The sequence below is a fragment of the Sorex araneus genome, chromosome 1 (assembly GCF_027595985.1).
Source record: "Sorex araneus isolate mSorAra2 chromosome 1, mSorAra2.pri, whole genome shotgun sequence".
In the NCBI taxonomy this organism is placed as follows: Eukaryota; Metazoa; Chordata; class Mammalia; order Eulipotyphla; family Soricidae; genus Sorex; species Sorex araneus.
In genome coordinates this window covers 153,028,838-153,056,613 of record NC_073302.1, presented here as the reverse complement: position 1 = coordinate 153,056,613, position 27,776 = coordinate 153,028,838, and the positions used below count along the sequence as shown (strand labels likewise).

The window sequence follows — 27,776 nt, the reverse complement described above, 5'->3', positions numbered from 1 at the left end:
TGGTTCCCCAAGCACCGCCAGGAGTAATTCCTGAGTGCATGAGCCAGGAGTAACCCCTGTGCACTGCCAGGTGTGACCCAAAAAAAGCAAAACAGAAAAAAAAAATAAGGCTCTTGGAAAGATATCTTCAAGTCAAAATTCAAACATCCTTTTTACTTCCTGCTTATTCCATATTGTTTAAAATTTTCAGCAAAGCATAATTGCTATGATCCTAATAGTATCTCTTCAGAATATATATGATACATGCACATGATTAATTTAATATAAAAGCTCACCTTCCTAATGGGTAAATCCCTGATGAAGTCCATCACAGCTTCTCTGGTGGGGAGAATTTGGTACTGTCCATTTGGTTTTCTCTTATCACTGCATATTTTTGCTAGCATTGTATTTGGGGCAATGCCTTAAAAGAAGAACACTCTGATGATGCAAAGAAGTTGATATATATAATTTTTTAAAGTATATGATAATATAAGGCGAAAGTAATGTTAAGTGCAAATAAAATAGCACAGAATGAATGCTAATATAAAAATAAAATTTAACTATCATATATCCTCAGGACTTGTTATAGTTTTGAGAAAAGAAAATTAATTAGTCATTGTGGCAGCAGAAATGAGAAATATTTAAATCTCCATGGTATGTTAAATTTTGAGTAAATTGAGTTTAAGTGATATTATTATTCACTTGCTAATATTTAATAGACATATAGAGCTATCTTAATAGAAAATATCTAGAATATAATTAGAATAAATGTTTTCTTTTTGAAAAGGTCTTATATAAATAATTTAAGGATAAAATATCAATGATTCTAAATTGCAGTATGTTTAAAACAAGATTATGAAATGAATGCATCTCTTTTATGTTACAAAGCAAATTGCTACTTCTTAGAAAGTAGTTCTACAATTTCTAGCAGTTGATAACATACGAATATTTAAATAAATTTGAAATACGATTTGAAATAGGCATATTCAAATATATGGTTCATTTCCATTTTGATACCTGTCTTCCCAAAAGATTTTATTTATTCTCATCCTTCGGTACAGAAGAGACTAATCTCATCACAATGTGATTTTTATGCTCAAGATGAGTATCAGTTTCTATAGTTAGATGCAACAATACCCTCACTAATTACTGATATCTGTAAAACTCCTTTCCTTTCCCCAGATGGTTCTAGATTGCTAGGCTGCTAGTTGGTGTTTCTGTCTCCTGTGCTTCGATCACCTAGGATCTGCTCTTGTTTACTGTAATCCTAGACAGGGTAGAATTCTTTCAAGGGAAAACTATAAAATACTATATCTAAAGCCTATTAAAATATATTCATGCTTTAGAAAAGGACAGCTATATAAGATTTATGATCATATATAGACTTCTACTTAACTACAATTTATCTGTAGGTTAACAGCATTTTGAATAGCAAAGTTGTAAAAATTTGTACAAAACAATGAATATGCAAACCATTACTATTATATACACTTTAATTTGAGAAACTACCCATGTTAAACATGTCAGTTAATCAGATTATTATAACCATTGTAGTCATCAGTATCCTTTTGAGTACCTGCGCTGGCAGTCAGAGCTGTTTTTTGCTCAATTCTGAAACGAATTTCCTTGACCACTTCCTCAGCTGTTGTTCCAAAAACAACTGAGTTTTGAAGTAGCTGAGCATTTTGTTCTTCAGAATTTCCTTGTAAAGAACTTCCTGGGGGCTGCAAATCAGGAGGACTATCTTCAAATAGCAGTGGAGAGATGGATCCTTCAAGCTCATTCAATTTATTAACATCGTTTCCTGGTTTATCTAAATTATGAACAGGAACAGTAATCCATTTTCATTTTAAGATGCATATACTTTGGGGTTGGAGCAATAGCACAACGGGTAGGGCATTTGCCTTGCACACAGCCGACCCAGGTTCGATCCCCAGCATCCTATATGGTCCTGTGAGCACCGCCAGGAGTGATTCCTGAGTGCAAAGCCAGGAGTAACCCCTGAGCATCTCCAGATATGACCCCACTCTTCAAAAAAAGAAAAAAAGCAAAAAAAAAAAAGAAGCAGCACATACTTCATAAATTAGGTTTTCCTATATCCATTTTAAAGACAAAACAAATATAATTTCAGTTTTGTTTCTATGATCCAAGATCAGAAATGTTATTTAAATTAGTAACTTAGGGGTCTGGAGCGATAGTATAGCGGGTAGGGTGTTTGCCTTGCATGTGGGCCAACCAATTTTTTAAAAAGCTGTTATTTTCATTGATTAATCTCAGGTTGGGGTATGGCGAATCTTCTTAATTTAGAATTTATATATATTTTCTGTTTTTAATCGAGAATGAATCCTTGAAACTTCTTTTTCAAAATTCAATATATAAAAGTAAAACAATAAACTTAGGCTGCTTTTAAATAATATTCAAAAATAAGATTAAGTATTAGGTATATCAGAATTTAATAATAAGAACAGCCATTAAACAACAAGCAGTTGAGAATAATCATAGCTATAAAATAGGTATAAATTTTAGAAAGACAAAAACCAAATTCTCTTCATTCATGGAAAGATAATTTTCAGATGATAAAACAATCTGAACTTCCCTTCAAATGCAGATGCATTTATATATTTATTTGTTTGTTTTATTGGGTTTTTTTTTTTGCCATACCCAGCAGCACTCAATGGTTACTCCTGGCTCTGTAGTCAGGAATCACTCCTGGTGGGGACTATATAGGATGCCTGGGATTGAACCTGGTCAGTCACATGCAAGGCAAACACCCTACCTCAGTACTATAACTCTGGCCTCTGAAGATTTAAATTTTGACCTTCTTGTTTGTAAACTATCTTTACTATGGGCAAATACGAAATAAACAGAAACCACTCTGGGAAGTATACTTCTTTAAAATACAGAAAGTGGGGATGGAGAGATAGCACTGTGGGTAGGGTGTTTGCCTTGCACGCGGCTGACCCGGGTTTCATTCCCAGCATCCCATATGGTTCCCTGAGCACGGCCAGGGTAATTCCTGAGTGCAGAGCCAGGAGTAACCCCTGAGCATTGCTGGGTGTGACCCAAAAAGCCAAAAAAAAAAAAATTCTAACTCTGCTAACACTCTTGAATGGCTTTGCAGAAATAGTAAATATACTACATGTTTTACAGGAAGGAATAAGCAGAAACATACTCAGACACTTGTTTCTGCTTTCCTTTTATCTTCAAAACAGCCAAATTTATAAGAGTTTTAGGAGGAAATTTACAGCAAACAGATAACCATCCAGGGGCTGGAGTGATAGCACAGCAGGTAGGGCGTTTGCCTTGCACTCGGCCGACCTGGGTTCGATTCCCAGCATCCCATATGGTCCCCCGAACACCGCCAGGAGTAATTCCTGAGTGCATGAGCCAGGAGTAACCCCTGTGCATTGCCAGGTGTGACCCAAAAACCAAAAAAAAAAAAAAAAAAAAACCAAAACAAAACAGATAACCATCCATTTTATCCTTAGACCTTCTGCTTTTCAAGGCTCCCCAACACTTTTATGTCTGTTCCCAAAAGTAATCTCTGGTTTTTCAGTAGACACAGATCAAAGTTTCAAACTTTGCTTTCTACTTGTATGAATATTCACTGAAACACTGTTCCTGCCCTCCTGCATTCTGGGCTACGATAAAGCCTTGTTCTTCTTGCCAAAGCCAGTATGATGGTGGCTCTCTGATACACGGGACCAGGGGTGATCTTCCAAATTCACCTTTATAATTATCAATAGACTGTAAACTAACATCATTAGAAATCAAATAGGGGGCTGGGGAGGTAGTATAGAGGCCAGGGTGCTTTCCTTGCACACAGAAGACTTAGGTTTGACCCCAGGCACCACATATGGTCCCCAAGCCTCACCAGGACAGATTCCTAAGCACAAAGAGTAGAGTAAGATAAATCGCCCAGGTATGGCCCAAGTCCCCCATCCTCAAAAATAATGTAGCACAGCGGGGAGAGCACTTGTCTTGCATGTGGCTAACCTGGGTTCTATTCTTCCGTCCCTCTCAGAGAGCCTGGCAAGCTACTGAGAATATCCCACCCTCACGGCAGAGCCTGGCAAGCTACCCATGGCGTATTCGATATGCCAAAAACAGTAACAACAAGTCTCACAATGGAGATGTTACTGGTCCACCAGTGCACATTCCCCACCACCTATATCCCCAGTATAACCCCCCTTTCCCACCCTCCCCCTGCCTCCCTGGCAGACAATATTCCCCATACTCTCTCTCTACTTTTGGGCGTTAGAGATTGCAACACAGACACTGAGAAGAAACCTCACTTTCAAACTTGTATTGACTATTACTCATGTGCTTCAGTTCTGGTCTTTAAAATGCAGAGAAATTTCAAAATGACTAAGACTCAGCCATGTTGAAATGATATTTCTACCTGGCACCTCTTTTTCTTCCATCTGGATGTGCAGAGAGGAGCAAAGGAATTAAGAAAAACTGCAGACCAAGCAAGGTACTTAGTGAATTCCTGAGCTCCTTCTGCAGCATGCCTGATGGCATGCTTGTACCTCCTGCCTCTACCACTCTGCTTTCAGGGAGTCCCTCACAGAGCCACACATGGTAATAGGAAGCAAAGCATGCTTTGTTTGGGTTCCCTGTTGGATCTGCTAATGAGCGGCGAAGTTCCTTTTCAATCTCTCTACTCTGTAAGGCCTAGCTATGCAACTCCCTCCTGCAGTGGTTTTGCAGGCTTTCTGAAAGAAGTATCTTTATTTCTCAGTTTTTGGGTTATATTTCGCAGTGCTTAAGGGCTACTCCCAGCAGACTGCTCAGAGGTCTGCTGCTCAGAGGTCTGAGCTTCTCATGGTGCTCAGAGGACCAGGTGGTGCCAGGGATCAAACCTAGGGCTTCTGCATACCAAGTATACACAGCAGCCCTTGGTACCTCTGGCACCAAGAAATGGATTTTTGACGCTCAAACCAAGGTAATTAAAGTACAAAACTAAGGCTTTTTATAATACAAGCTGCCTGAACTAATGAATCCATTGGGTGGCAATGTGCAGTATTCCAGTTTTTCATGCTGTCTGGCACCAACCGTCATCCAGGTTTCTTTGGCAGAATAAATGAAATCTGGAAATAGTCTGAATAGTTAGCAATACTTTCCAGAGTATAACCTTTACAAAAACAGGGCAGAGAAAAGAAAAATGTCTTGGACTTGAGCAAAGATATCAATCCTCCGCCACGGCTCCAACTCACTGCTCACCACATCCCTTCACCTATGGAAATCAACCAGGCCTGAACGTCCAGCCCAAAGGGTCTTGGCTATGAAGGGGAAGTTCTGTTATTTAAATTGCTTAAGAATATGGAGTACCTGACGAGCTAGAGATATAGTACAGCAGGTTGGGTGTTTGCCTTGCACACGGCCAACTGGGCCTGATCCCTGGCATCACATATGGTCCTTCAGCCCTGCCAGGAATGATCCCTAAGCACAGAGCCAGGAGTAAGTCCTGAGCATGGCTGGCTGTGCCTCCTCCCAAAATAAGAATGCATGAAAATACAAGTGTTTATTTATTTATTTATTTTTAATTTTGTAGTTTTGGGGCCACATCCAGCTGTGTGTGTGGGGGGGTAGGGTTTAGTCAGGGCTTACTCCTTGGCTCATTTGGGGGACCATATAGGATGTGGGGACCAAACCTGAGTCAGCCAGTACCCTACTCACCATACTATTGCTTTGGCCCCCACTATAAGTATATTTAAAGCAATAAATATTAAAAATTTATAATAAACTTAAAAATTTATAATAAACTTATAATAATTCATAATAAACTTGGACTTAAATAAATGAAAAGAACATTAGTAATTAATAAAAAAGCATGTATTTACTTTAGTGCCAGTGTAATTTTTAGAAATATATTGCGAGGTACAGGGCATATTGTGAGTTCAAAGGGCATACAATATTTACGGTTGCATTGTATATGGGAAGCCTGAATTTGATCCCAGGTACCACAAATCCCTTGAGCAACACAGAAAGTTATCTCTGAGCACTGAGTCAGGAGTAACACCTGAGAAACTGCTGAATGTGGCCCACAAAGCATACTATTAAGTTAATAGTTTTAGGAGCATCTCAGGGCTTACAGAGACACAGCCACTTCATGGTTCCTCCCACCTCAAAAAATAAGGAATTAATGAGATTTTTAAGCAACATTAGGTTTTGCATGTCACTGCCATAAAAAATAATTATACTAAGAAAAGAAACGTTTTCACTTCAAGCTTCTGTGCACAGAAATTATGCTTGTTTATTGTTTAATGTTTCTAGTAAAGAAAGAGAGAAGCCAGTCTCTCAGAGCTTAAAATAATGTAATTAAGTTATGATTTGATGTTCATATTAGATCTATTCTAAAGATGCGAGCACCAAACAATATAGAAATTGAATTTTTTGTTTATATGTGGGACCAACCCAGCTGTGCTCAGGGCTTACTCCTAGCTCTGTGCTCAAGGATACATCTAGTGTTCTGGGGATCATTATCTGGTGCTGGAGATTAAACTGAGTCGATGTACGAAAAAAAAACGCTCCAACACTGTCCTATCTCTCTGGCCCAGGAATTAGAATTCTATGTAAGGAGTAATGACCACTGCTGCTTTAAGGGCAAGTTATAAACAGATTTCTCCACCACTGCCTATCTCCTCTAGAAGGAATAAACTTCCTTTAGTAAATTATATGCATGAAAAGCAGCAGTGGGTTATGAGGAAACCCTTTGCTTCTACCTTTTCATCCTAGTGAATTTTGTTCAGGAGTCTAGGACAACTGAGACATTTGAAAACAATCAAATTATTTAATAGGCAACTGCTTTCAACTAAAGCAAAATGTGTGAAAAAAAACAATTTTTTTTTTTTCAAAATCAGTATGTGCATTAACCTGCATGTTACTTGGCTGAGTTTTGGATAGGTAATAAAGGGATCAATTAGAAAAATACTTGTGGCCATGATACTTCAGGGTAACTATCTATAAAAAGAATCAAAATAGGGGCTGGAGTGGGTAGGGCATTTGCCTTGCAGAAGGCCTACCCTAGTTTGAATCCCCCTTCTCCCTCCCCCCATTTCCCATATGGTCCAAGTATTGCAAGAGTAATTACTGAGTGTAGAGCCAGGAGTAACCCAAGTATCTCCAGATGTGGTCTGACTGCCCTCCCCCCCCCAAAAAAAAAGAAATCAAAATAGGTCCAAAGAGAGAGTGTAGGAGTATCATGCTTCTGTGATAAGACCAAGAATAGTCCTCCACCGCCACCTCAGCACTGCTGGGTGTGGCCTAATCTCCACCTACTCCACTCCAAAGAATCAAAATAAAGTCTAAGGCAAAGAAGGAAGCTGGGGAGTCATTCACTTTGGCAAGGTTGGAAAAAAGTCACCACATAACCAGACAACAAAATTTGAGAAGAAATAAAATCCAACCAATATTTTGATATATATTAAAAAAAAAAAATCCAGCTAGGGTTTTAGCTCAAGGATAGCACATTTGCTTTGTAGGCAGGAGGCCCTTGGTCAATCTCCACCACCAAAAAAAATAGTATTAAATAAACAAATTTCAAAACCTGATTTCCATGAGCAGTTACAAAAAAAGATTACCTAAAACAGAACTTCTTCCCTCAAAGTGCATTCTCTGGATAAGGGCCCTGGGTTCAATACCTGAAACTACATGGTTCCCAGAACACATCGATTTGCTCAAGCGGGCACCAGTAACCTCTCCGTTGTGAGACTTGTTGTTACTGTTTTTGGCATATCGAATAAGCCATGGGTAGCTTGCCAGGCTCTGCCCTGTGAGCAGGATACTATTGGTAGCTTGTCAGGCTCTCCAAGAGGGATGGAGGAATCGAACCCGAGTGGGCCAAGAGCAAGGCAAATGCCCTACCTGCTGTGCTATCCTCCAGTCCCCCAGAGCACATACGGAAAATAATCTCCCATACCTACCTACCTACCGAGCACCACCCACTGTGACACCCAAATCCAAAAACAAAAACAACAACAAACAGTAGACACCTTCCTCAGATTCAATACAATACAACCTTGTTAGTCAAATTTTAGGAAAAGAGCAGTTACAAATTTCCTTTGTATAGGGCTATTTCATACTCAAAGATTGGGGATTTAATCATCTTATTCAGTTTTAAAGTGACATTCCACACATTAAACTAAAAGACCCACTTGTGTATTTTAGTGTCTTATATTCGGTTTTCAATAATTTTTAATAACAAAACAATATCTAAACTTAGCCACCTATATATGCTAATGAGATAACTGAGTTAACTTTGTTTTCTGTTTTGTTTTTCTTTCTGGGGGGGCCCACACCCCATAATACTCAGGGATCATTTCTGGCAGTGCTAAGGTGATACCTGAAATGAGGTGCTGGGGACAGAATCTGGGTTGTCCACATGCAAAGCAAGCGCCCTCCCTGCTGTGCTAGCATCTGACTCACCAAACGGGTTAACATTAAGGATCTATTTAGCGGTGCAGGAGGCTAGAAAGCCTCAGTGGATGGAAGCACTGTTCAACTCTCAGTACTGCCAGAAGCAATCCTGAATTCAGAGACTGAGGTACCCCCTGCCAAGGGTGGCTCCCCAAAATGAACAACAACAACAATAATAAAAGAATTTTTGTTTGCCAGCTTTTCCAGTCAGATCATTCTAGTAAATTACTTACCATTTTCTAGAGAGTTCGCTGTCTTGATGAAACATTTCCTTTTGTCCTCTGGCCAATTTTGTCTTTCCTGTAAATGTTTTGTTATATTCAAATAGGCTTCATCAAGACTCATAGCCATAAAATTGGGATCATAATCAGCAAGTATTTCCTTAACCTTCAAAAGAAACAAAATGGCTTAAATTTTGCTTTCACAGCAAAACCCGTCATATATAGCTGATAGGAAACATTAATATTCTTACTTTGCAACTATAGTAACAATCCTGCAATCAATAGCTCAAGTAGTTTGGGAATAAATAATTTACTGTCAAGGCAAGTCTGCCCAAGTTCTCATTTATATTAAAATAGATCATGAAAGCAGGAAATTATGAGATAACTTAATTTCAGATGATTTCTATCTAGTACATATGTTAGATATAGTAAGTGGTTACAATAAATCTCAGATATCATAATTTGGAGAGACAAGAGAAAAAAATGATTAAGTTAACTGTTCTCTTTGATAGATTGTTTCTTAAAATAAAAAGAATAATCTTACATAAAGAACTTTGTAAAGGTTACTTAGAAAAGATGGCTCTTTTAATTAATTACAAATGCACATAAAAGTATCACAATTAACTCCATACATTAATGCATGTGGTTATTCAGGCCTCCATTATTGGGCTTTAAAATGCAAAAGATGATAAAATTTGTTGTGAAAGTTTGTGACTATATTAAATCATGGAGAAAAGTATGGAGTTATATTTCTGAGTAAAAAAATATATAATTGCAAAAATGACTTTTTATATAAAATAGGAGAAAAACAGATATTTTTAAAACCACAGGATTATCAGTCAAAATTAGAGAAAACAATAAATGAATGTTAAAAAATCTACACTTGTCAAATCATGTTTGTTTCTTATATTTAAAATCTGTCTAGTAGGGGCCAGAGAAATAGTACAGTGGATAAGGTGCTTACCTAACATAGAGCTGACCCAAGTTTGATCCCCTGAACCCCATATGATACCCTCTGTCTACCAGGATTGAGTCTTGAGCCAGGAGAGAGAGAGAGGGGGGGGGGAGAGAGAGAGAGAGAGACAGAGAGAGAGAGAGAGAAAGAGAGAGAAAGAGACAGAGAGACAGAGACAAAGAGAGACAGAGAGAGAATATATGTCTATTGTATCATGAAAAAAACTAATTTTATGTTTTTGTAAAAGGAAAGTTTTTTGGCATAATGTGAGTAGCAGTGCCAAAGGTAGTTTTAGAAAATGTTCATAGGAAATCTGGCCAAGCTTCACTCTAAGAGCACCTTAATTAGCTTTGTTCCTGATGTACTCAGATGGAATCTTTCTAGTGAGAATGAAACTCTCGAAAGTGTGGTTGGCATCCAACTAAGATTACGCTGAAGAAGGACTCCCTGGGGACACTGAGTACTCACTTCTTTTACACAGCACACTGCTTTAACAATGGAAAGACTCATTTTATGGGCTGGAAAGATACTGCAAGAGGTAGGACACTTTCTTCGTATGCAGCGGAGTCCAGTTCAATTCTACATCGTCCCCCAGCCTCCGGGAGTGATCCCTGAGGACAGAGCCAGCTCAGCCAACCCTGAGCACTGCTGGTGGCTGATATTGTGTGCTGACCCTCCCCTGCCCTCAAAAACAAACACCTGGGCTTCGATGTAGTTCAACTTCTTCCATTCTTTTAGATAAAACAAAAGTGATTTTTTTCCCTTAAATTTTAAACAAAGTCATAAGTATTCATATACTTATAGTCAGTGAATTTGTTTACATGCAGTTCCTTCACAGATCAAAAAACATTTTCCATGTGCAAATAAACTAGTTTTTGTTTGCTTAAATCTGAAGAATGATTTCTCTACTTGATATAATAACTAGATTAAAGATAACTAAAAACAACCTAGTTTCTTCATGTCATATTAGCAGAAGTTTGAGAAAAAACAGGATTTAAAGACTTCTCTTTGAGCTCGAGACACAGTATAGAGGTGAAGGCACGTGCCCTGCATGCATCCAACCCTGGTTTGACCCTTGTCACCACATATCGTTCTCTGAACACTGTCAGAGGTAACCCCCAGAGCAGAGATCCAGGAGTAAGCCATAAGAACCGTCACTGGGTATGGTCCAAGCCCCTCCCTTCCATTTTTTAAAGCAAAGTCTTTACCACTTATATATGAAAAAGATAATATATTACCTATTAAGAAAAATAGTGAAAATTAATTTAGATCATAATTAAAGCAACTTAAAGTTTTCTGGAGAGAGAAGAATTAACTAAGCAGATGAAGAATATGTGGGGGGAAAAAGAAGCAGGGCATTGGGGCTCTGGATTCCATATGCAGCTCAGCATTCAAAAATATCTACAATAAAGAGTGACAGGACAGGAGACTAAAAGCATAAGCTAAAGCCAAGTTCTGATGTACATTTATACTTGACTCTAAATGACAGAAACTCAGTGAAAAGCTCTAAATAGAGGTGAGACATCAGACTTACCTCTTTACTCACAGCTCGGTATTTGTCAAAGTTTGGGGGCACTATAATAAGCTGTGGGCAGAGTCTTCTAGCAATAAATCCTGGCATAGCAGCACGAACACCAAATCTTCTTGCATGGTAATTTGATGTAGACTGAAAGAAAATGGACCACATGGGAAAAAAATAGATAAAACTAAATGGACACATTGATCAGACGCATTTGTAAGAAACACATTATATTTTCATTTTCATTCCAAGGCCATTTCTATTATAGGCCATTTCTAAAATAAAGGTTTGCTGAAACAACATGTTAGTAATCTCTTACACAATGGCTTAATGGCTCCAGGATGAGATCCAACAATCTTCACGTACTTCCTTCTAAGGAAACCTTTCTTGATCATTTTTAACGAATTATTTATAAGAAGCAATACAAAATAATTTAGGCCTCACTGTTGAGGCAGGGTTGGGTGTGGTTGGGAAAACTGGAAATAATGGTGATGGGAAAGTGTAATGGTGGTGGGATTTATGTTGGAATAGTGAATATAAAAAATTTTTGTGAAGAACTTTATAAAAATAAAATAAAGTTAAAAAATAAATGGAATAACCTCTATTGCAAACCACAACACCCAAAAGGAGAGAGAGAGAGAAAGCAAAAGGGAATGCCCTGCCATAGAGGCGAGGTGGGGTGGAGGGGACAGGGTGGGGGTAATGGGAGGGATGCTGGGACCATTGGTGGTGGAAAATGGGCACTGGTGGAGGGATGGGTACTTGATCATTGTATGACTGAAATGAAAGCACAAAAGGTTGTAAGTCTGTAACTGTACCTCACGGTGATTCACTAATTAAAAATAAAAAATAATAAAATAAAGGTTTGCAAAAAATAGTGATAAAAATAAATAATATCAAGGATTGTTTTTTCAGAGCTTATTCTACTAACACCATACCCCAAGCACAATAAATTAAAAAAAAAAAGAAAATATGTAATAGAAAGGTATAATGTTACTACCATTTCCCAGGTTTATAACATTGGGGAAATTAGTAGGTACCAGACTTTTTCTAACTTGTTGAATAGATATAAGATTTGTACTTCAAAGGATGGTGAAAGAATTTAGTAGCTAAACACATATAAGACACCCAGAAAATTTTATGCAACAAAATTGGTGGGATATAATAAAGGCTTTTGCCTTTATGAACCAGTAAGACTTACTTGAACATGTTAAAAAACTTTTCCTTTTTTGTCTTTTTACATTTTTTGGTGGGGGGGGGGCACACTCAGAGACCTGGGGGTTACTCCTGGTTCTGCACTTGGGAATTATTCCTGGCAGTGCTCAGAGGACCATATGGGATGCTGAGGATTGAACTCAGGTCAGCTGCGTGCAAGGCAAATGCCCTACCCGCTGTACTAACGCTCTGGCCCCTTGTCTTTGCCCCTACTTACCAACATACTCATCGATCCCACAGCAATAGGTTTATCCTTCAGTTCTGGATTGTCCCTCATTTCTACAGCTGCGTAGAAAGCATCCATATCAATGTGCACGATGGTACTGCTCAGATCCCGGTTCTGTTCTAATTCCATCGCAAATCTGTCAACCTTAATTTCACAAAGTTTCCATACTTTTAAAACAAATAATATTGAAATACTATATGAATCATAACATGAACCTTACTTTTAAAACTAGGGACTGGAGAGATAGTTCAGTGGGCAAGGCACTCGCCTTGAATGCAGCTGAATGGGGAGCCCAGGCACCGCAGGTGGTCCTGAATCTTGCCAGGAGTGATCCCGGAGCACACCTGAGTGCTGCCGGGTGTAGTACAAAAACAAAACTAAAGAAAAACAAAAACAAAAAAATATAGCTATTTGTCCCTGTCTACCCAGTTATCCACTCATCCACCTACCCATATACTTAGCCATATTTCACTGTTGTTTATTAAGGCTGCAGATTATTTTTCATTTTTTATGAGCATAGACATTGTATTCCCAAATATCATCCTAACTCTTTTATCTCCTAACTACTCCAAGCACATAATATGTGATACAAATATTTACTGAATGAAGTTTTCCAACTGCTTATGTCAAGTGAGCTTTTTAAGAATAACGTACTATAATGAAAAGGTTCAATTTAGGTAAAATGACTATTTTAGATAAAATAAACTCCATCTGACTTACAATGTTAATGTCTGAAAACAGCAACCAAGGTATAAAAAATGATTATACTCTTTAACATATGAAGTTTATGCTGATTAGCATTATAAAACTTACCAGCACATAATATAAACATTCCCTCTGTAGATTTGCTCTCACAAGGCTAAAATTTGATAAGGCTAAAACCATTAGCCTATATAAATCAACATAGCCTATATAAATCATAAATTATTTCAAGAAGTATCAATGCATGTCAAACAGCAAAAAAATTAGTATTTCTATATTATTGTTATGTGTATATATTATTATGTATATATTATTGTTATGTGTGTATATGGAGGGGTAGTATACTTAATAATATTTAGGGGTTCAGCAGTGCTGGATGTGGGGGGACAAACCAGATGCTGGGGGCTTAACTCCAGGCATCACACATGTAAGGTATATGTGATGTGCCACAAAACTGATTCAGAACCTTAGTCTTTAGGGGCTGGCTTGATAGTACAGTGGGTAGGGTGTCTGCCTCGAATGCAGTTGACCTGGGTTCAATCCCCCCAGCATTCTGTATGGTTCCCCAAGCACTACCACAAACGATTCCTGAGTGTAGAGACAGGAGTCATAAAGAATCCAAGTCTTCAATGATTTTTGCTTGTTTCTTTAGACAGAAAGTGTTGGTGTTATAAGGAAGATAAATAACAAGGGGTAGAAATCATCAGAGTATGGCTATGAGAAAAGGGTTTACATAGCAGCCATATTCAATCCCAAGTATTCCCTTTGTAGCCTCTACTATAGAGGTTAAAAAGACTAAGTAAGGACTTTTTTTCTCCTTCCCCTGAAGCCAGGGGTGGCTGTGTGACTATTTTGCTCTATGTAACATTAGGAAATCAGTAATAACTTTGAAGTAAGATCATGAGAAAAGAGAGAAGCAAGCTATTGAATAGGATGGAATAAATAGTGTAGAAGAACAGCTGGTACATGGTACAGTTCAATAAATACAATGTGCTGCTGAATGGATCAATGGATACCTGCATAACAAAATAATCAAAACCTTAGGAAGGAATAAAGAGAAAGAAGTCAGTGGAGGCGGACTAGAACAAAAACAATTTCTATCACATGGAGATCCTGCTAGCAGGTTTCTCAGAGGAGAGTTACAGGGGTATAATTCAGCATTTCCCCCCTCAGTGCACCTTACCCTTGCTTTTATTCTGTATGATAATCTCTGTGGCCCCCCTTATTTGCATTATAGAGGCACTAGCTGCTCACTACCCGCATGTTAAAACTAACTCCTCCTTTAGGAACAAATACCTTGGGCCAGAAAGATAGTACCATGGGCTGAGTGTATACAAAATATTTTCTGCATGCAGGAAGCCCAGGTTGAATGTCCAGCACAGTATGGTATGGTCCCTACTGTTGGGAATAACTACTGAGCACAAAGCCCCAAGTAGTAACCCAGCACTGCTAGGCGGGACCCAAAAAACAAAGCAAAACATACAAAACAACAATCACCTCGAGTCATCTTTTGTCTCCAGTCCTCACAGAGCCTCTTAGAGTCTGCCCCTATTTCAGCAGCAACTCCTGGATGGAATAGGGTGTTCTGTGCCGTGTTTCAGGTTGCTCCTCTGTCTCAAGTGTACCCCTCCACCCTGGCTTGGTAACAAAGCCTTCAAAGATCGGCTCAGATAGTTCGTTGCAACTTAACTGGATATCTGTCTCTTGCACAGCAGACTCGAATGCTCCCTTATCTGTTTTCCTGCTTTGACTACGGTTCTTATTGCTGGAGATACTACACTGTGAGTTCAATCAGAAATCCGACGGCTTCTGACTTTAAATTCTTTCCTCCTAAGATAAAGGGAGAGGGCACTCATATTTCCTTCTCTGGTTAAAAAAAAAAAAAAAAAGCAGTGGACTAGAGAGATAACTAGGTTAAAGAGCACATGGGGGTGGGGCAGGACCCAGATCCCCTTTACCACATGGACCCCTGAACAGCGGAGCATGGGGTGGGGGAAGAGAGGAAGTATTTGTAAAAGAATTTTGGAGAGGGCTCATCTGCAGTGACATATCACCTTTAATAAAAAGAACTTCAACATTATTTCAAGTGATAATCTAGATTTAAAGCAAAACTATTTCTCTACTAGCTTTAAAAGAGGATCAAATCCCGGAGTTCCAAGGAGAGATGCAAACAAACACAAACGAGGGTATATTAAAAACTACTCTATCCTAATCTAGAAAAAATGCTTACGAGATGAATCAACTGAGAGCAAGGGAGCATCTGAAATAGCTCACCCCTGAATCATTGGAAAGGAAAAGATAATAAATAGAAAGCAAACCAAAGGGGAAAAAGACTCTGTAAAAACTCATATGTTATGCTGTGACAGTTTCTTTAGCAATCTATTGTCTTTGTGTGCTCAGAGCAAGTGGACAGTTGCCAAAAGGAAACCTCCCCACTGAATGACTCAGACATTCCACTTTCCTTGACTATCTCTCATTAGTCACCCGAGTCTGAACTCTTCTTCTGTGTCTACCAAACACGCACCACCAAGTTCGACTGAAATCCCCATTCAAGCATTCTTTTCTTCCATTTTCTCTTCCCAGAGGCTTTTACATTCTGAGACTCTAAGATGTATATTATCCCTTTCACTTCTGTTCACAGCTGCCTTCTCTTACAGTAATGACATTCTCATTGGTGTCCCTGCCCTGCCACTTATTTTTTTGTTACATAACAGTGGGCAAGGTAACCCCTTCTGAATTTACTTGGTTAGGTGGATTAAACCAATCTCAAAAGGTTGAAAGAATTAAAAGAGGGAATGCATGAAATGAGTACTCACCCTAGGATCAGGGTTTAGTAATACTAATAATCTTAAAAGTGGAAGTGACAAAGTGACATTTCCCCTGTACTTTATATGCCATATAATATGCTAAGTGCTTCTTCTTTGATTAATTTATAGCTCTAAATAATCCTGATTACTTTATAATGGCAATTATTGCTTAACACATAGAGTTAGGGTTCAGTAAATATCTAAGCTATAAAGCTGCTAAGTGTTAGAATAGACCTGGAAACCCGAATACTTTGAAGTCTGAGTTCTTTCCATTATATTTCCCTAACATATATTAAAAGTTTTTATGTTGAGAGTTCGGGGGTGTAACTCAGAAGCCGAGTACTTGCTTTTTATGTGTGAGGCCGTGGGATAAATTCCAGCAGAACAAAAACAAAAAAAGCCCATTTTTTAAATGCTAAAATAAGCTCAGTACAACATCTAATGTCATGTTTTAATATTCACATTATGTCATAGACTTAAAAAACTATTATGTTCAGGAGATATTTCAGAAGTATTTATTTCTTTTCATTTCTTAATAATATCTTACAAAATGTTGAGTAAATCTGAGATAAAAATCAATAGCTAAAAAGATCAAAATGCATTGGTTTACTGTATAGTTACCACTTAATAAAATAACATGGGTGGTTGTCTATTCAATGTATGAATCTAGGTTGCAACACATTTTGGCAGCTAAAAAAATGATGTGTCCTTTAGAAGCCTAATGAAGATAGGAGGTAATAGGAAATAGAGAGGTTCTAAACATCTTATGATTTCACCTTGGTTACTTTGCTTGGCAATCAAAGTAGTTCATACAACTGTATCATACACAAACAAAAACTACTAGTTTGAAATGTTGTGATTTCAAAAACAGATATATTTCCCTTAAAATCTCTCTATTCTTGTTCCTGAGCTACCATGATCCCGGAGGCCCACTAACTACTTTCAACACCCAGCAGCTTCTTGCAGAAATGCCTCGAGACTGTGAACTAAGCTAAGGCTCCATGCCACCCTGAGAGGGGAAAGGTTTTTCTCTCTCAGCCTTTCCTTTCGGCAGTGGCTTAGCAACAGCCATCTTATAAGGCCCACTAAACAGAGGTACGAGATTGCAATGATGCAACTTCTGGCAGAAATTTCTCTGTACTTAATTACTGAAATACCAGAAATCCAAAACCGAGTGGCTGCAACAACTCTTTATTCTCAACAATGGAAAACAAATTATCAAATGATGCCTTTTCGGCAGGTCTGATTTTTTGGGGAAAATTCAAAAAAATAATAGTGAGTTTTCTGTTAAAATATTGAATGTAATCAAAGTAAAGAGAGAGTAAAGTGAAAATCAGAGGCGGGTGTAGGGGTGGGATGGGAGGTATACTGGGGTTCTTGGTGGTGGAACGTGTGCACTGGTGAAGGGATGGATGTTCGATCATGGGATGACTGAGACTTAAGCCTGAAAGCTTTGTAACTTTTCTCATGGTGATTCAATTAAAAAAAAAAAAAAACAACTTTCTATTCTCTGGGATCTTCTTGACTCCTTACAAGATCTTCTCCCATTTATAGAACTTCTTTTAAAAGTAGCTGAACAAATGAAACAACTAGTTTCTACAACAGTCCACAAAAACTATAACAAACCTTAAGTTCTGCTACATAATGTATTTTTATACTTTAATATTATTAGCCTAAAAGACTGTGAGTTTTTAAAATAATACAAGCAACAAAAAGTTTTATCATATCTGTATTATGCCTTTAAGACTTCATTAATGATATTTGTAGATATAAATCTCCAAAACTTATCAAAATGAAGTCCAGAAAGCAAACTGCTCAATGATTAATATCAACTTAAAGTATCAATGTTATTGTGGGGAAATTGGAATTTCTTTAAATTTAATGAAACGATGCCAACATTTATTAAAAGGAAATAATGCACAGAAAAAAATAAAAATAAGAGGAATAGTGAAGAAGGCTATTATGCTCTGATAACATCCAGTAATTAATACCACATGGTACTGATACAGGAATTTGTTTGTTCGTTTTGGGATCACACCTGATTATTCTCAGGGCTTACTCCTGACTCTGCACTCTGCATTCCTGAAGAGGCTTAGAGGACTATATTTGGTGTTGGGGTTCAAACTCAGGTAAGTAGCATGCAAGGCAAGTATCCTATCCACTGTATATCTAGCCAGCCCCAATACAGGAACATACTGATTAACAAAGTTTAGAAAAAAAATTATAGGACCATGAGAATTTATATGGAAATTTCACATAGAATTTGTATCTAAATTCTACATAGACTTTATAACATAATATTTCATTTCAGACCGCTGCCGAGATGTGACCCCACAGCTGCATGAGCGTGAATCCAGACCCAGCTGAACCAACTTCAACATGGACTGCTCCTTGCAGATTGTCTCCAGCCAGAGAACTAAGCCTCGACCCCATGCCCGCCCGGGAGGGGAAAGGTATTTCTCTCTCTCGCCTGTCCCTTCCCGGGGATGAAGGGCGTGGGGACCACCATATTATGACGACCACAGATGGGGTTTACAAGCTTGCAATGATCCAATATCCGGAAGAAATCTCCCTGGACTTAGTTGTTAAAGTACAGAAATACAAAACCGCGCGACCTCATTTCTCTTCACAACAGGTCTGACTCTAGGGGGGTGCTCCTAATAATAATGGTGAGGTTTGTGTTGAAATATTGAATGTAACCAAAGTAAATAGAAAGTAATGTGAAATTTATCAGTTACAAGGCGGGGAGGGGTGCGGGGGTGGGCGGGATGGGAGGTGTACTGTGGGTTTTTTGGTTTTTTTTTTGTCTTTGGTGGTAGGATATGGGCACTGGTAAAGGGATGGTTGTTTCAGCATTGTATGACTAAGACTTAAGCCTGAAAGCATTGTAATTTTCCACATGGTGATTCAATAAAATAAAATTTAAAATTAAAAAAATATATTTCATTTCAATTTATTGGAGAAAGAACTCATGATTTACTACATGGTGGTAATAAGTGAATCACAGTTTAGGAAAATAAAATCATCTAGGCAAATATTCATCGTTTAAAAAATACTTCACATCTTATATGAAATTAATTTCAAATGATGAAGTATAAAATGTACTCCTAAAAATTACACAGTCATATAAATTAATATAACCCAATAGATTTTTATAAAGAAATAAATTGAAGATAAATATAATCTTATACCTTAAATGTAACAGATAGATTAAAAGAGCATAATAGGCTGGGTTGTGAGGAATAATTTTTATGTGCAATACCCAAGCCAGGAAAAAAAATTAATTCTGCTGTATTTAGTTAGACATTTACAACTGTAGGGGAGAAACATGCAAAATCAAAATATAAGGCCAAGTATTGGAAAATATATATGACAAATGGCAGGAAAATTAGTCTTAATATATAAAATCTACAAATCAAGAGAATAACATACAAACTAAAGAAATAGATAAATGATACTGTTCTGGAGCTACTAGTTGAATCCCTGAATCCATTAGTCTTTTCTTCCACATTAAGAGATGTTTAGCTGAGCACATGGTCATCAAGCAATGTTTAAGTTTTTTTTTCAGTTAGGTGTGGCCATAAAGCCCAAAATTCTAGCCAAAAAAAATCAATAGAAGTAATGTATTCAACTTCTTTTTCACTCAGTTAGCAAATTCCTTTTTTTCTGTCTTTTCTAATTTCTGTGTGTGTGTGTGTGTGTGTGTGTGTCTGTGTGTCTGTGTGTATGTGTGTGTATGTGTTGCTAGGGATGGAAATTAATGTCTCCCCTGTATACAAGACATGTACTTAATCAACAAGTTACATCCTCTGCCCTAGTCATTCTTTTTTTCTCATCAAGGATAATTGGATTATGGATTGAAGGTAAACTGATTTTGTCAATAATACCAGGGAACAATGGGACAGCATGATGTAGAACCTGGGTCTCTAAAACTAAGTGATCAGAATCATCTAATGAGTCGAACCACTTATCTATTATGTGAAAAATAAATTCTTAATTTGTTTAAAACACTAGATCTTGAGGACTCATGCCAACTGCTTAGCTTATATTCCCACAAAGAAAAATTAAAAAAGAAATTCCCCAAAGCAAAACATATTAATAGTTAATCAATGATTGAGACATTCTTTGTCATAAACAAAAGTGGGGAAATTAAACAATGTTGGGGGTCACACTTGGGAGTGCTCAGAGGCTATTCCTGGTTCTGTGTTTAGGGGTCTTCCTGGAGGTGTTAAGGGGGAACAAATGGATCATATGTGTGCTGGGAGATGAACCAGGATCTGCTGCATGCAAGGCAAGCACTTTAACCCCTGAACTATCTCTTTGGTCCAAAAGACAATTATTTTAGACACTGCATTAGCAAAAACTTAAAGGCTAGTTAAATTAACGAAATAGTTCTAGGGAGTTTTTAGATATCTTGATGGTTCCGTAGACAGTGACAGGAGTAAGAAGTGGTTCAAGGAAGCCTTTCTCATTTCCATTCTCTCAGTGATGGCATTTTTGCTCAAATACTTCATAGAATTGAGTTAAAGTAAGTCATGATGCTAAAGGGGGGTTCATAACAGCTATGAATAAGTGTGTGGGGACAGAGTGGCCTGGCGCCCATATATGACACATGATACACACTCCCAGCTCAGGTGCAATCCTGGCACTGCATGTTTCGAGTGGCATATACTTTCCATCTTTAAAATACTATCAGTGGAGAGCTATAGAGATAGTACAGTGGGTTGAGTGCTTGCCTTGCACGAGGTCAAACTAGGTTCAATTTCCCAGCTTTCTCAATGGTCCCCCTGTGTCCACCAGGACTCATTCCTGAATGCAGAGCCAGGAGTAACCCCTGAGCATTCCGTGTGTGGCCCAAAAAGAAAAGAATACAGACTATGTTGGGCCAGAGTAATAGTACAATGGGTAGGATGGTAGTTTTGCATGCAATTGACCAGGGTTTGATTCCCAGCATCCAATATGGTCCCCCAACACTACCATGAGTGGTCCCTGAGTGCAGAGCCAGGAGTAAGTCCTGAGCATTGCTGAGTGTGACCCAAAAACCAAAAATAAATAAATACTATTAGTGATAGCACAGTGGGTAGGGCATTTGCCTTGTATGCAGCCGACCCGGGTTTGATTTCTCCTTCCCTCTCTGAGAGCCCAACAAGCTACCAAGAGTATCTCGCCTGCACGGCAGAGCCTGGCAAGCTCCCTGTGGTGTATTCGATATGCCAAAAACAGTAACAACAAGTCTCACAATGGAGATGTTACTGGTGCCCACTCGAGCAAATCGATGAGCAATGGGGTGACAGTGATACAGTGATATCATTTTTAGGACGTTTTAGATAGTTTTTAAATAGTTTTAGATAGTTCAATGGGCTAGACAGCATGCTCGCACACAAAAGATCTAGGTTTGACTGCCAGCACCACATGGTCCCCAAAGCACCTCTCAGTATAACCCCAAAACAAAAACAAAAACAAAAGGTGGGAAATGATTCAGTAGTAGAACACAAGACTCAAGTGCATGAAGCCTTAGATTTAATTCCCAAAATAAAAAACTAAAAATCAATTTTAAAAATTAAAGTAAAAATAAATTGAAATCAAAAATTGTACACAACATACAAAATTAAGAATCAAAATTAAAATCAATATGTGATTTTACTAGCATAACTCTTATTTGACCATGACATATGTCTACTGTAAATTCTATTCTTCCAGCTTCCACCTCACTTAGGAATGAAAGAATACCTGTAATTGTGCTTTCCTTAGCTGTTGGTTGGTAATTTGAGCTTTTTGTTGCATTAAATTTTCAATTCGTTTGTTGACTTGTTTTTCTTTCTTGAGCTCATTTTCATAATATCTGGATCCCTATGTAGAAAAATAAAAAAGAATATTAAATTATCTTTAGAAAAGCATCAATATAGTATATAGTATACCCTCATGATTGACAGAACAGACTCTAATACATAATAACTAAACTCAAGAATAATCTCCACTACCTTCTAATGAGTGACCTTATTCTTTTTGTCTGAGTTTCCTTATATGTAAAATAAATATTTGACTACCTACATCATAGCAGTATTGTCAGGCAGCATTTACTAAAGTATAAACTTTGAGATGAGTACAGATTTTCACTCAGAAACATTTCCTAAGCAGGAGTAAGAAATGGGGCTAAGCCCATCTATCACAAGCCTACGGCAAGCATTATCCTCAACGGGGAAAAACTAAGGGCCTTTCCTCTGAGATCGGGCACAAGACAAGGATGCCCACTCTCACCACTCCTCTTCAATATAGTACTGGAAGTACTTGCGATAGCTATTAGACAAGAAAAAGAGATTAAGGGCATCCAGATAGGAAAGGAAGAAATCAAACTCTCACTATTTGCAGACGACATGATACTATATCTAGAGAAGCCTAAAACCTCTACTAAGAAACTCTTAGAAACAATAGACTTATACAGTAAAGTTGCAAGCTACAAAATCAATACCCAAAAATCCATGGCCTTCATATATGCAAACAATGAGGCAGAGGAAAGGGACATGAAAAAAGCAATCCCATTCACAATTGTGCTCCAGAAAATCAAGTACCTCGGAATCAGCTTAACCAAGGAAGTAAAAGACCTTTACAAAGAAAACTACAAAACGCTACTCCATGAAATCAAAGAGGACATGAGGAAATGGAAACATATACCCTGCTCGTGGATAGGGAGAATCAATGTTGTCAAAATGGCAATACTCCCTAAAGCATTATACAGATTCAATGCGATCCCAATATGTATACCCATGACATTCTTCAAAGAAATGGATCAAGCAATCCTAAAATTCATATGGAATAACAAACGTCCAAGGATAGCTAAAACAATTCTTGGGAAAAAGATGATGGGAGGCATTACCCTCCCCAGCCTCAATCTTTACTACAAAGCAGTAACAATTAAAACAGCATGGTACTGGAACAAAGGCAGAGCCGTAGACCAATGGAACAGGGTGGAATATCCCTACACACAACCCCAAATGTATGATCATCTAATCTTTGATAAGGGAGCAAGAGATGTGAAGTGGAGCAAGGAAAGCCTCTTTAACAAATGGTGCTGGCAAAACTGGACAACCACATGCAAAAAAATGGGTTTAGACCTTGACCTGACACCATGCACAAAAGTCAGATCAAAATGGATTAAAGACCTCAACATTAGACCACAAACCATAAGGTACATTGAAGACAAGGTCGGCAAAACCCTCCACGATATTGAAGATAAAGGTATCTTCAAACGTGACACGGAACTAAGCAATCTAGTAAAAACAGAGATCAACAAATGGGACTACATTAAACTAAAAAGCTTCTGCACCGCAAGATATACAGTGACCAGAATACAAAGACTATCCACAGAATGGGAAAGGATATTTACACAATACCCATCAGATAAGGGGTTGATATCAATGGTATATAAAGCACTGGTTGAACTCTACAAAAAGAAAACATCCAACCCCATCAAAAAATGGGGCGAAGAAATGAACAGAAACTTTACCAAGGAAGAAATACGAATGGCCAAAAGGCACATGAAAAAGTGCTCTGCATCACTAATCATCAGAGAGATGCAGATCAAAACAACCATGAGATACCACCTCACACCACAGAGACTGGCACACATCCAAAAGAACAAAAGCAACCGCTGTTGGAGAGGATGTGGGGAGAAAGGGACCCTTCTACACTGCTGGTGGGAATGCTGGCTAGTTCAGCCCTTTTGGAAAACAGTATGGACGATTCTCAGAAAACTAGAGGTTGAGCTCCCATTTGACCCAGCAATACCACTGCTGGGAATATATCCCAGAGAGGCAAAAAAGTACAATCGAAACAACATCTGCACATGTATGTTCATCGCAGCACTGTTTACAATAGCCAGAATCTGGAAAAAACCCGAATGCCCCAAAACGGATGACTGGTTGAGGAAACTTTGGTACATCTATACAATGGAATACTATGCAGCTGTTAGAAAAAAGGAAGTCAAGAATTTTGTAGTTAAGTGGATGGGCATGAAAAGTTTCATGCTGAGTGAAATGAGTCAGAAAGAGAGAGACAGACATAGAAAGACTGCACTCATCTATGGTATATAGAATATCAGAGTGGGAGACTAATACCCAAGAACTGTAGAAATAAGTACCAGGAGGTTGACCCCATGGCTTCGCGGCTGGCCTCACATTCCGGGGAAAGGGCAACTCAGAGAAGCGATCACCAACTACATTGTAGTTGAAGGCCATGTGGGGGAAGGGAGTTGCGGGCTGAATGAGGGCTAGAGACTGAGCACAGCGGCCACTCAACACCTCTATTGCAAACCACAACAGTTAATTAGAGAGAGAGAACAGAAGGGAATGCCCTGCCACAGTGGCAGGGTGGGGTGGGGGGGAGATGAGATTGGGGAGGGTGGGAGGGACGCCGGGTTTACGGGTGGTGGAGAATGGGCACTGGTGAAGGGATGGGTTCCCGAACTTTGTATGAGGGAATTATAAGCACAAAAGTGTATAAATCTGTAACTGTACCCTCACGGTGATTCTCTAATTAAAAATAAATAAATTATAAAAAAAAAAAAAAAAAAGAAATGGGGCTAAGCCAAAGGCTGAGTGAGTTGAATCACTGATTTTCTCCTTCAGGTTAACTTTGCAAGTGTCATAAAAGTTTTCATCTGAACACTGTATGCATGAAACCTTATAGTTATCAGGATTATAAATCATAGTGCCTCAAATAAAATTCAAAAAATTTTATCTAAGTCATTTAAGACAGTGTAAAAAATAATTTTTTGGAAAATTATCTACCATCATTAAACATAATGTCTCTTGATTTATCAGGCTGATGGATATTAGATAATTTTTACTTTTTTGGTTCTTATTAAAAATGCTGTGAGAGCTGGAGAGACAGTAGTAGGTAGGGTGCTTGCTTTGCATGTGGCTGACCCGAGTTAGATCCCCGGTCTGCAGAGGGCTCCCTGAGCTCCATCAGCAGTGATTCTTGAGTTCACAGTCAGGAGTAAACCCCCAGCACTACCAGGTATGACCCCAAAACCAAAAAGATTTTAATTAAAAAAGAAAATGCTGTGATAAAGATTGTGTACATACTTTTGTGAGGACATGTTTTCTAGTTCTTTCATTGCCCAATCAAGGGTTGAATCTCTGTATCACATAGTACTGCACGTGAAAGCTTTTGAGATACTACCAGAACTTTTTTCCAATGTAGTCGATCCATTTTACTGTCCCAACTTACCCAAACGCATAAGGGTTTAATTTCTCCACATTCTTGCCAACATGATACTGTTTATTACACTATTATAAGTATCGTTGGCTATAAGTGCACAGTATTACACTGTGGTTTTCTTTTTTTATTTTATTGATTCACTGTGAGATACAGTTACAAGCTTTCATGTTTGAGTTACAACCTCACAATGATCAAACACCTATCCCTCTACCAGTGCACATTTTCCACCACCAATATCTCCAGTTTACCCCCACCTTTCTCACCCTCCCACTGCCTCCATGGAAGACAATATTCCCCATACTCTCTCTCTACATTTTGGGCATTATGGTTTGCGATGCAGGTACTGAGAGGTTATCATGTTTGGTCCTTTATCTACTTGCGGCACACAACTCCCATGCTGCCCGATTCCAACCATCATTTTCTTAGTGATCCCTTCTCTATTCCAGCTGCCTTCTCCCTGTCCACTCATGAGGCAGGCTTCCAACTATGGAGCAATCTTCCTGGCCCTTGTATCTACTGTCCTTGGGAGTCGGTCTTGTGTTATGTTATTTTATATTCCACAAATGAGTGCAGTCCTTCTATATCTGTCCCTCTCTTTCTGACTCATTTCACATAGCATGATACTCTACACTGTGGGTTTTAATTTATAATTCCTCAATTACTGAAGATGTGAAAAAATCTTTTTTTGTTGTTTTTGTTTTCGCTTTTTGTAACCGGCGATACACAGGGTTACTCCTGGCTCTGCACTCAGGAATTACTCCTGGCAGTGCTCAGGGGACCATATGGGATGTTGGGATTCAAACCTGAGTTGGCCATGTGCAAGGCAAAAACCCTACCCACTATGCTATCACTCCAGCCCTGAAGGTGTGGAAAATCTTTAAATGTGCTTATGAACCTTTGTATCTTCTTTAATGAAGTCTCCATGTCTTTTGTACACTACAGTCCTCCGCTCTACCGGAAGGAGGACTGTCAAGTGTCCATGTCTTTTGCTCATTCTTTAATTGGGTTAATTGTTTTATTAATGAGATGTAAAACTTATTTGCCTCTAAAGAGATAGCTAGGGTTGGAGAGATGGCTCAATGGGCTGAGTGCATGCTTCACATGCAGGAAACCTGGGTTTGATGTTGGCATCACATGATTCCCTGAGTTGGGAATAGCCTCTGAACACCACTGGGTGTGCCCTCCCCCAATAAATTAAAAAAATTTTTTTTTAAATTCTGGATCTAAGCCTTTTATCATGTGCATGATTTGCAAATATTTCACCCTTGCATGTTACTTATATTTTTATTTTTTAAGAGGTCTGTTGAAGTGTAAACATTTTAAAATTCAATCAGGTCTGATTTATCAACTTTTATTGAATATGTATGTGATGATATTTACCCAAGCACAGGTTTCAAAGGTTTTCTCCTATCTTCTAATCCTCTAAAAGTTTTGATGTTTTAGCTCTTACACTTGCCTTTTTAAGTTAATTTTTTGCATATCATGCAAAGTCAGTCTAACATTTTTTTTTGTCCTTAACTCTGTCCTAATTTAAAAAAAATTATTCACTGTGATTTACAAAACTGTCACTAAGAGATTTTCAGGCATTCGGTGTTCTAATTCCAAACTTCGGTGTCAGCATTCTCCAATGACCCAAAGTGTTCTCTCTCTCCCTCTCTCTCTCCCCACCCTACCTCTTTGAAAAAATCTTTTTTTAAAAAAAAATTTGCTATTATATTTTGGACTACATGTTTATCACTAGTGTTGATTTTCATGGTTTTGAAGTGCATAGTGACCTCATCTCCTCATCATTGAAATGACCAAGACCTTTGATCGATGCCCTTATTTAATCACTAGTCTGCTTCCTCCTTCGGCCACAATCCTCTCCTTCATTGGCATTCTCATTTCTACAATCTAGCTTCCTCACACCCCACCCCTTATATGTGGCTATTCAAATTATCCCTGCATCTGCTAAACAGAATAACCTTTCATCTTTTGTCAAAAATCAATGAATTGTATTTACTTATATTTACTTCTAGACTTAGCTCTGTTTTACTCATCTCAATCTTTTACCTGTCTGTAAAAAACAAAAGATTAGAAACAACTTTTGTCCACCAATAAAGATTAAGACTAGTCCTATAAACTATGCCCACATATGCAAGCATTAAAAAAATGAAAAAATCCTTTAATTAATTATAAAGTCCTCCAAATTACATTAACTAAATGTTAAAATTATAGTATTTTTGAAGTTAGAATATATACATTAATTTGTTTTCAATGCATAATACATGCATATGAAGGGAATAGAATAGCAAGAGAATAGAAAGGAGGTCATTTTCCATCTGTAGCTGAACAAGACTAATAATATGTATTATTATATTAATTTTATATATTACATATTGTACATGATATATAATAACCCAGCGCCTAATATTATATATGATATATAATAATAACCCAATGCCTAGCAACAGATACAACTCAGAAATTACAAGGATGAAATCAATTTTGCATTTACTTACAAGATAGA

The 27,776-nt window shown here is 38.1% G+C and overlaps 1 protein-coding gene across 3 annotated transcripts in view; it reads right to left on the bottom strand.

The window, feature by feature from the left end:
* POLK (DNA polymerase kappa) overlaps window positions 1–27,776 on the bottom strand; it is a 58,488-nt gene that overhangs the window by 14,920 nt on the left and 15,792 nt on the right. For 2 of the 3 annotated variants that reach the window (XM_055127064.1, XM_004613133.2), the window contains 6 exons: window positions 21,776–21,895; window positions 12,528–12,680; window positions 11,111–11,242; window positions 8,634–8,787; window positions 1,556–1,792; window positions 276–400 (listed from right to left, as the gene is read on the bottom strand). In XM_055127064.1, the coding sequence (XP_054983039.1) occupies window positions 276–400; window positions 1,556–1,792; window positions 8,634–8,787; window positions 11,111–11,242; window positions 12,528–12,680; window positions 21,776–21,895 (921 nt within the window). The remainder of the gene's footprint in view (window positions 1–275; window positions 401–1,555; window positions 1,793–8,633; window positions 8,788–11,110; window positions 11,243–12,527; window positions 12,681–21,775; window positions 21,896–27,776) is intronic. The other variant, XM_055127072.1, reaches the window with a different exon arrangement.